Raw genomic sequence first — 11,038 nt, 5'->3', positions numbered from 1 at the left:
TTGTTATGGTTTGCTCATTGTTTAAAATAATTTTTGGTTTTATGATAATCTTTGTGTAATAATGTGGGGTATCATTCATAGATTGGAAATATGGGAAGAGTGTCTTTTAATTATCATAATAGACTAATGTGAAAAGTTTATGAATATGTTAATGTGATGGTATATTGAAATGAAAATTAATCTTTCTAAGAATCCTCAATGGACTATAAAATCTAGAAGCTAATTTAATGGTAAGGTGTTTCTTTACACTTTTTAATCTTCTTTTTCTTCACTTAGCCAAACTTAATTACTTTCTTGAAAAATTATTACCCTATGTTCGTAATATATTATGTTTGGGTTTTGTGATTGCTTCATGTACTTGTTAAAGAATATGGATATAGCATTTATTAAATTATTAACTACTACAAGTATAATATATGAAAGTAAAGAGGCAGATGTTGGTAATTTCTTGCGAGATAAACGACTTCAAAAGGAGGTTTTCTTGTAGTAGAATATGGTGTATTATTGTAAGCAATTTATAGTAAATGAAGATGTAAGTAAATTATAGTTTCTTCGGTCTTGTTATATTGTGAGAATGAAAAGAAGTTGTGAAATCAATTTTAGAGCTAAGATTTAAAAATAAAGTAATATAAAAATGATTACAAAATCTAGAATCATGATCAAATACAAAAAACTTTAGACAAATCATCATGTGTAAAACATAGATGTCCACCTTGTTAAGTAGACAATGTCTTTTTGCGTCAATAAAAATTATGTTTGCTTAGTAAATCTATCAACAATACTCTAAAGAAGGTCATTTAAACTAGTAATAAAATCCATAGAAATTTCTTTTGAAGATTCATTAGGTATAGACAATGGCATGAGTAAGCCATGTTTCTTATGATGTCGCTTAACTCATTAACAAACAAGACATTTGGAAATAAATTTGAAAACTTTGTTCTTTACATTAGATTACTAAAAATGATCTATAACTTTTACAAAGTAGTGATTATACCTCTATAATTGATGCAAGTAGGTTTATGCAACCCCAATGAAAAATAGTTTGTTTTGGAAGGAGTATAGTTAAAGATAAAGCAATCAAAGAAAAAGTTCAGAATATACTTTTTATAGAAATTGCAAAGACCTAGAAAGAAATGAAGCTTAGTAGGCGAAGTCTCAATAGTTTGAACTTTTTGGGGTCTACCTTTATTATTGGAATATTGTAGCCTCATGTTGAGACATGGCTGAGTTGTATCGTACATGTTAACTCTGTGCTTGGAAAAAATAATTAGCCTTCATCCCCTCATCTCTCTAACACCCTTTGGGTGAGTGGGCAATGGGATGAGGTGATGGGGGGGCTCTCCCACCACCGCCATGTTTGAGGTAGATCCTTTCGTTTGGTATCATAGTGCTAGGATGGCTTATGTTGGTCTTCACTGTTTGCTATCGCTTGGAGCTAAGAAGCATTGTGGTGGTTGCCAATGGGTTGAGTTCATGCTGGGGTCCATGTTGCGCTAAGGTGAGCCTACCAATGCTGAAAAAAATATGTTATACATATACTAATTAGCATGAGACTCCTCTCATCCCTCCAACACCCTTTGGGTGAGTGGACAATGGGTGAGGAGACTGGGGAGACTCTTGCACCATGTCGGAGGCAGATCCTTTCGTTGGGCCAACACTAATGCCATCACCTTAGACAATGTGACCTAAATATATATATATATATATATATAAAGTAAGAGCTTTTCTTAGGATTAATGAGTGGTTTTTCTTTCAAAAGTTTGAAGGTAAACGTTAAATGTTATTGGCCTTTTCCATTTTGAATAACACGAATGTCATCAAAGAATACGATAACAAAATGTTAGTGTTTCAAGAAAATGTGCTTCATCATTTTACTAAATGTGGTAGGTGCATTGGTAAGACCAAAAGGCATAACAAGATATTCATAGTGACTTGTTTAAGCGTGAAATGCAATCTTATAAACATCAGAAGTATACATACGAGCTTGATCATATCCAGATTTTGAATCAATCTTACTACACACACATGCACCATGAAGCTTATCTAACAAATCATCAACATGAGGAATACGATACATGTTTTTAATAGTTATATTATTCAATACTTTATAGTCAATGCACATGTGATAGGTTTAATTCTTATTTTGGACTAATAGTACTCAAATACCAACTATTAGGTCGTATAAGGGTACAATATAAGAGCTCTTCAATTTTGGACTAATAGTACTCAAATACCAACTACTAGGTCGTATAAGGGTACAATATAAGAGCTCTTCAATTTATCATTGAATATCTTTTTGTTGGACTTGATTTTGTCTATAAAGGACTCTATGAGGCAGTTGACTAGCAAGGAGAATCTGAATAGTATGATCTTTGGGGTGAGATGTATGGTCTCGGTAGGTCATTTGTAAAAGAATCTCTAAATTGATCTTGAAAAGCTTGTTGAGTCTATCATCATGCAACACAATAATAACATGACCATTAATTTTACCCTTCTTTTTAAGAAATGAATAAGTTAAAATAGGGTTACCTGGCACATCGCTTTGGTCGGGATAACCATGATTATTTAGCATATCTTCAAACTAATGTGGAGCATATGCACCATCTTCGTCAAACACCTCCTCGATGTTTTGAAGGCAAGTAATTGGTTGTTTAGAGGTCTTCCAACATCGAGTAGCAAAGTGACCTGGTTGGTTGCACTTGTAGCACATAGGGTGAGGCTTCTTGGTTGAGTTATAGTGCTTTAATACATTAATAGTCTTTACATTTTAATTAAAATTAGTGTGCGTATTACTAGCCGCTACCCATGACTTTTTATTTGCATTAAAACCATTAAAGGAAGGTGACCCAATAAGAGCACCATAATGACGAGGAAAAGATTGTCGGTTATTGTTGAAGCCCTAGGTTTTTTGATTATTTGAAAGAGAAGTAATAAATTGATGAGTAGGCTTGTGTAAATTTCTTTTGCGTTTCGCATCATGAGCTAAAGGAATAGCATCATCAGTGAAGTAGGTTTGAATATGTTTATCTTTACTTGAAGAGTTTCTTTGAGACTAGATTCATAACCACATTGAATCGTATCTTAAAAAACTTCTTCAAGCATCAGGAGTATAAGTAGAGTTTGCTAAAGCTTTACACTATATTGGGGTATCATCTCGGGGTTGGACATTGTGAAAGTGTCCCATGCACCACAACGAGCTTTGAGGACAAACTGTGGTAAAATGCTAACCTTCACTTTGCATTGAAATCCTCTTAAGTAGTAGCTTTGTCATGGCTATTTATGAGACGAACATCCTACCGTAAATGATCTGTGATCTACCATATGGTTGACAACACATTTAATCTTATCCCCTATTCTGAAAAAGTCTCTTCACAAAAGTAATTATCTAGTTGAATTAACCATGAAAGCACAAGACAAGCATCCTTTTTGCCATCAAATTTGATAAGAGAAAAAATATGACGTGATATTATTGTCTTGTTTGGTTTGTCAAGACGTGATATTATTGTCTTGTTTGGTTTGTCAAGCATTGAAAGTAGCCTTGATGATCTTGGTGATGCATGCGTCTTCAGAAGAAGAATTGGAAACGTCAGTACCAACAAGACGGTACTCGAAGGCGAGGCATTTTTGTTGCTCATCTTGGAGTAGTTGCTCGAGAAGTTGAATTCAATTTTTAAAGGTCGGTTGTGGAAGTGGAAAAGTAGAAAATCTACCATCTCGAACATGAGCAGCTTCATTGGTAGTGTCGTCGTTCGTGGCTTGATTGAAATCAATACTCGAATCCATTACTTTAAAATAAAGAGGTTTGATACGACTTCGTTAAGTGGCAATTTTTTTTGTCCCAACTATTGATAAAAGCTCTAAAATTTTTTGAGGAAATTTTAAAAGTTTTTTTTAATTTTGGGTTAATTTTTAGGGCACTTGTAAAAATATAGATTTTGGGACCAAATAGTGCTTTGTAAATTGTTGAAATTTACGGGCAAGGAAAAATCATTTGCACGAGCTAAGATATGCTATGGAGTGGGATTTTATTTAAAAAAATGTTTATAACTTATACATGAGAGCTTTAAGATAAGCTTTTGAAAGCTTATGAAAGCTTTAAGGTTTGAAAGCTTAAAGGGTAAAAGAGAAGCCACTCATTGCCTGCATAATAGCGATCTAGAGAAGTAACTTAGGGAAAAGAAAATGTGGTCGTGCATGTCGTTGAGAGAGGAAGGGAGATGAAATTCAATAGCAAGCCTTGAAAATAGTGGTTTTGGAGCCTTTGGGTTGGAAAAATCACATTCGTGCTCTTTGATTTGAAGAAAGTTAAAAATTCCAAAAAACCATTTTTGGGTTTGGGTGGTTTTTTCTATCTATATTTCCCTTGTGACTAAAATAATTGTGGAAATTGGTTGTCCAACGGCGGCGGGTCATAGTAAGCTTTCTTTTGAACCTTAGAATTCCCTCTTCAATTGCAATTGAAAATTTACCTTTTCCTTGGCTTCCTTCACCTCTCTATCTTCTAGTTCTTCCCATTTCTTCATCGACTTCAAGCTTTATAAATAATCTTGGCTTTGATAACCCTATTGGAAGAAAATGACTGGTAAATAAATTATAAAATAATAATTGACATGGCATAACATAAGATCGGGTTCACACAAGAGTAAGCCCACGCTTTCTCTTGGTGTATTTTAATCATATTACTTGTGGGGCTCAAAACAGTGTGCACTTTTACAAAGATGCCGATTTCAACAAAAATAGCTTGTTTTACTGAACGTGTAGGCCAAACTACTCAAAATAGGTATAAATCTCAAAGTAGTGTGTCCATTTTTACAAAGATGTCGACTTCAAGAAAAATAGCTTGCTTTATTGAACATGTAGACCAAACTAGTCAAAATTGGTATAAATCTCAAACCATACCTGCGATTTATGAAAGGAGTGCTAAGACCACAATGCAATGATTTGCATGGGCAGATGGAGGTCTGGAGTTTCATGGCATGACATGAGAGTATGCCCCAATCTCACAATGTGATGTAGAGAAGTAAGGCACCTTCATGGAAAAGTGTTGGCTAGGGCGAGGTGTTGGGGATGAATTGGAGACCACTATGCAATGATTTGCATGGGCAGATGGAGGTCTGGAGCTTCATGGCATGACATGAGAGTATGCCCCAATCTCACAATGTGATGTAGAGAAGTAAGGCACCTTCATGGAAAAGTGTTGGCTAGGGCGAGGTGTTGGGGATGAATTGGAGATGAAGCAGAGGAAACATGCATGAGAGCTCATTGAAGATATCTATAGCTCTAGAAACTCGATCGTACCATGGACTAGACTTGTGCCAGCCATGGTCTCCTCATCAAGAAATGTACTTGGATAGTTGGGATTGACGAGATTAGTTAGGTTGAAAATTTATGATTCTTGTAGTGAAATATGCGAGTGACATGCATAGACAACAATGGGCAGAAGGTGTGCCCATGTCTGTACACTTCTAGAGAATAGCACAAAGACTTCTCCAACTCAATTGCTTTCGTCGCCTCTCTTTGCTACTTCGACATTTACTTGATATAACTTTTCTTGGGGAGTCACGATTTTTAGATTGTTGGAGGCATGGTAGCGAACTTTTATAGGGTTGTGCCCACCATTTGCAATAGAGATAGGTAGCCTCAGTAGCTTGATGGATTTTGCATTGTCGAGTGATTGGGTTAGAGGTGTTGTGGATCAAATGAGTGGTGTGTGAACTAGCATGCAATAGAAAGATGATTAGCAAGAGGTTTAGGTAGCAAGATCAAGACTAAATTGTACAATGAGAGTGTTTATATTATGAGAAAAGTAGACTTACATACGAGGCCTTATGTGTTCACACACACTCAAAGTGTGGCCAATTGAGGTGCCCAATGTCTAATGTTGGCTCATAAGTGACCTTATACAAATATAATTATATTAGCATAAATACATGCATGAACTACATTCACATGGGTACATAGTAGCTTGTTGTTACACGCTCTTGGATTGAGAATCGCTGGAAGCATTCCGAAGACATTTAAGGGCGCCCGTCTAAGTGGTTGAAATGGACGCTACCACTTCATATCTTGAGTTGTCATTGTGTTGTTGTGTCCATCTTTGTTTGTTGATATTAATAGTTGTTAACTCCATAAAATGGACTAGCATATATATATGTCTAAGTGTCCTAACTTAGGCCTCCAATAGGTCTATCTACATGTGATGTCATTGTTTCTTATACCACCCTATGTTGTTCAAATGTTTAATCAATAGTCAAGGCATTGGACAAGCCACAAGATAAACCCCACAATGAGTTGCTTGGTTGATTAGAGTGAAAAATCTATGTAGTTGTTTAGTGTGATCTTTGATGTCTATGGAAAATAGTGTTCCGTATGAGAGACAATGATGGATGAGCTAGATTGCATGCATATGTTGCCACACAAATGCCAATGGAGGTGGAGAAGTTTCAGTGTTTGTGTATGGAAACCACCACCATGACATCTACATGCCTAACACACTAGCATGTGATTTGTGTATGGAAACCACCACCATGACATCTACATGCCTAACACACTAGCATGTGATTTGTGTCTTATAAGGGAGCAAGTGTCGTTTCTAGTTTTGAACCCAGTACCTCCCCATTGACAATGCTAGGCTCTAAATAGTAAGCTATTACTCTATGGAATCCATGTTTCTAGTTCTAGGTCTACATTTGACATGTTCACAAAATAGTCGTCGGCTTTTAAAATGTAAATTTCCTATTTGGTATGTGTTAGGCTTACCAAAAGTCATTGTTTGGTAATTGCACCTCTAACTAGAAAGGTTTGGGAAAAGATAGGTAAGGCATGTTCAAGTTTTGAAAATTCCTTCTCAAAATGGTGGGAGAAGGAAGAAAACCTTCTCAAAATTGTCAAGTTTTAGTTATATTCCAATGAAAGCATGAAGAATATGCTTGTTAAAAATTATCATTTCCTCTTGAACTTATGGTCAAAAGGATTTGTGTAAGGTTTAATAAAAATAGTCTTAAGAACGTTGCTAACTAGGCCTAACTAGTTCTACGCTTCTTGTCTCAACTAGTACCCAAGTTTTGAGGATACCCCAAATGGTTTGAAAGGGGAGCTCACACAAATAGTATTTTACAAAGCCAAGTCTTGCTTCAACATATCACCAATGTAAGCCTTGGTTGCAAAGGGAAAGGATCCATTCCGAACAATAAAGCTTATGACTTTTCTTATCTTCTTCAATGACAAAATTATACATAAGCTTGACTTGACCTCTTTCTTATGCCTTGGATTGAAGAAAGTACAGGTCTATTCATTTTATTCGCGACTTTGGTGAAAACCCAACAGGATTATACTTCAACGAGTGGATGCACACACACATGACAATGACAAGAAGTTCTACACGAAGTTCGTGTGTCTAAAACTAGTGTTAAAAAACACTTGAGGGAAACTTTCAATGACATTAGTGGGGTTTTAAATCTACTCCGAATTTAGTGCCCAAAGTTCAACTTATACAAAAGTTTAATCATAGAAGGCAAAGGTAGACAAACGAGCAACATGACTCAAAACATGATGATGTGCTTCAAGTGGCTTTGAGCTCTTTGCGCCTATGCTTGGGTTGAGGTGTGTTTCATAGTATCTCTATTTGTTTCTTATACTTGTTTAAAACATGCATGTGTGTGGTTGTGAGCTATAGATTCAAGTCGAGCCAAATAGGGTACCTTAGATTTGTTGCTTCAAATGGAGAAAGTTATAATTCCAATGATGGTGGGCATCGTGAGTTAGTTGTGGTGAATTTTGGTGATTTGATGTTGCTGGTCGTGCCTGCTTCATGCATGATGACATTCCTGTGGGTGTAATTTGAGTGAAGCATGTGCAAGACCTTTGCTTGGGCGGATCCAATTTGTTCGTCTCTATGAGATAGCTTAGAGAAGAAACAGCCAATTAGTGTTCTCTCTTTGGCAGGTGGACATATTTACAGTGGTGAGGGGAGAGCTTTTAGCACCTGTGAAAGGCCAAAATGGCATATGAGACCAGAAAAACATTCATTTATTCCTTCAATAGTTGGAGAACCATAATGGTAAAGGAGAAAACATGAAAATTCATCATCCATGGGCCCTTCTCCACTGACCAATCACAGGATTCAATGTATAACCACGACCGAGTATGCTACTGCACATCATTGGGTACAATGGCCATGGAAGTAGCAGTGCTAAAGCATTGTAAATCACCATGAATCTGTGCCTTGAGAATTACTCCATTTGAAATTGACATAACCGTGGCTTTCAAATGCAAAGATAAATAAGGGGACACTATTTCCAATTACAACTATTGGTTAATGTTTCGTACTTACCTAGCGATTGACTTTTTCCCACACTAAAATGTAACCTAGCATTTAAACATTTCTCCACACGACAGATAAAGATTGTGTTGGCAAAATTCTTTTATTGCAAGAACTTCTGTACAATTCTTTCTTTTTACATAAGTTCATTTAAAAATTGCAAGCAAGTACCCCCAGCTTGTGAAGGCCTTCCTGCAAAGCTCATAAGAAACCTTCAATGGCTTTGCCTCCAGCCCTTTCTAAGTAAATTTTAAAAGCTTTCTCCATTGTGCCAGTATTCCTTAGCCTCTCACCTCGTTTTTTACCCGATGGATGTGTCGTCACGTATTGAAGCAACTCAGCAGAGGATCCACCAAGCTCTCCTAGTTTTTCATACAGATGTGGCGCAATCCGGGGATCGTAACCTGCAGCTGCCATCAGAAGCAATCCTATATGGTCTGCTTCAAGCTCCTGCCTGAAGTATACATTGAACAACTCAGTTTGTATTCCAAGTCTTTATTGAATTAAGAATTAGACTTCAACGTATCGTAACCCTTCAAAAAATTTCCACCTCAATCCAACGTCCACAAAAAGGGCAATATATAGAGAGACACAAATTAGACTTAGTAAGCAAAGACATGTACTGGGATTGAAGAGACTCCTCGATCAGAGTTTTAGGGTTAGCAGACCGTTAGCAGTCTTCATTTAAGAAGGGACACCGTTATTGAATAATCATAGATGATTCGGGTTTGCATACGGTTAGCAGTTCTGAAGGTCAATCAGTGTTCAAAAAGTAAAAGGCCTATGAGGAGGGGCAGGCTATGAACGAGATGGAAACTGAAGACCCGTGTTGGCAATGTGAGACACTTCTGTTAGGAATTAATTGGTAGCAAATCAGCATTGGGCAGAAATGGACATGTTTGGGACAGTTTAGGAAGCTTAAAGGTAGGTTTAGTCCAGCCTGGCCAAAGGACTAAAACTTGGATCTAAGGAGGATCAAAGCATAGAATCAACTCCATGCTTTATTAAGATAGCAACAACATACAAATTGCAATATATGAGAGTCAATTATAAGAAGTACAATGCATATATTAGGCCCTTGGCCTTATTCTTCCTACTAGCCCTCATTAACTCCAATCCTTATGCATGCTAGTCACACCAGAAGTGGTCAACCCACGACATCACTTAATCTACATCATTGCTTACATCCCTTGGAATCTTCTACTCTTTTAGGTCCACATACATGGAAGCCCTATCAAGGTTGAAGTAACGCGTGTCGAGTCCTACTGAGGACAATCGCGATAGAATTCGGTTAGCAACTCTCCTCCCAGCCACAGGTCCCATTCCAGAGCCTCAAGTCCAGAAGGCCGTGAGTCAACTATGACCTAACAACACTCATTGGCGTCCTATACCACCAAATCATCCACTTGCTTGCTGCTACTCTTGGCCACGAGATCCACCTCATCCTGGTAGATGTCGCTACCACACGAGGATGCCTCCTTTCTCATAAGTGAACCCAAGGCACACTCATATACTAGTAACCAGGCTATAATTAGCATACTCCTCCATCAATGAGCTTTTTGCCATTATTAGCTCCTAATTAGCTTAAGACTGACCCTAGGCCAATCGAGACCTCATCCTTGCTAGCCCTTACCCTCATGGGCCGATCCCATTAGTTCCTATGTTCAGCTAAGCCCTAGCTCTAACCCTCAGTTTGCACATCCCGTTAACCTCAGTTATTCAAACATCTCACTAACACTGGTCCTAAGCCTAGTTAGGGATGACACATTATTCCCCCTTCTATTAGATTCATATCTTCGTGAATCTAAGTGGGAGAATCAACTATTAAGTGTAACGTCTAATTCTTATATTCCACCATAGCATCCACTAGCCCTAGCCTAAACTAGAATGGAACTCCTCGAGTGGATTCCTACTACTGGCATCACAGATTCCCTATAAGCCAATCCAATTCTATCCTAACGTAAAGGTCAAAGTTGATACAATGAAAAAAAAAGCTGAATTGTAATGAGTCCCACCAAAGACAACCATAGCATGAATTCATTGCACAGTGTAGCTCTCAGGAACAGTTCTTGCCAACAGTCATTTGCTAACTTTGTGCTACAAACTCTCAGGAACAGTTCTTGCCAGCAGTCCTTTGCTAACTTTGTGCTACAAAGTTGTTGGTGCCTCGATCACACTTTTGGTGTACATAGAGTATACAACTCTAGTCAGGAGCTAACTGAATCGGCCCAAAATGTTGCAAGTGGTACCGGCCCAAAGTCATGTAGTGGGGACATGTTTACTCTTGTAGATACTTTGTATGTACCTGGAATTCGCAAGAATCTTATTTCTATCTAAGCACTTGCGAAAGTTGGTCTCAAAATCCAATTGTCTAATCATTGCTGCTCCATTTATGACAAAATAGATTCTGATGCGCTTATGCTCTCTGGTACACTGCACAATGACCTTTACATGCTTGACATGTATGACAGCAGTAGTGATTCTCATGATGATGCCATGGTTGCTTCCACATCACAGGTTATGCATGACACTGAACTATGGCATGCTCGGTTTGGTCACCTTAATTTCCCTTCTCTTATGCGTTTACAACGTCAGTCTATGGTTCATGAGCTGCCACCTATGCAGCTCCCACACAAGCATGTATGCGAGGGATGTATATTGAGAAAGATGCATCGTTAATCCTTTCCAAAGGATGGCACTGTGCGAGCTACTTAGCCT

General features: G+C 37.7%; 1 protein-coding gene across 2 annotated transcripts in view; it reads right to left on the bottom strand.

Moving 5' to 3' along the window:
* Positions 1-8,409: 8,409 nt before the first annotated feature.
* LOC147624453 (mitochondrial metalloendopeptidase OMA1-like) overlaps positions 8,410-11,038 on the bottom strand; it is a 38,939-nt gene continuing 36,310 nt past the window's right edge. For both annotated transcript variants that reach the window (XM_086819443.1, XM_086819442.1), the window contains exon 4: positions 8,410-8,774. In XM_086819443.1, coding sequence (XP_086675569.1) covers positions 8,522-8,774 — 253 coding nt within the window. In that variant the 3' untranslated portion in view covers positions 8,410-8,521. The remainder of the gene's footprint in view (positions 8,775-11,038) is intronic.

Source organism: Cibotium barometz, chromosome 25 (genome assembly GCF_041138505.1).
Source record: "Cibotium barometz isolate CiBa-2024 chromosome 25, ASM4113850v1, whole genome shotgun sequence".
NCBI lineage: Eukaryota > Viridiplantae > Streptophyta > Polypodiopsida > Cyatheales > Cibotiaceae > Cibotium > Cibotium barometz.
Note: the sequence above shows the minus strand (reverse complement) of the source record. Positions and strands in the feature narration are given on the sequence as shown.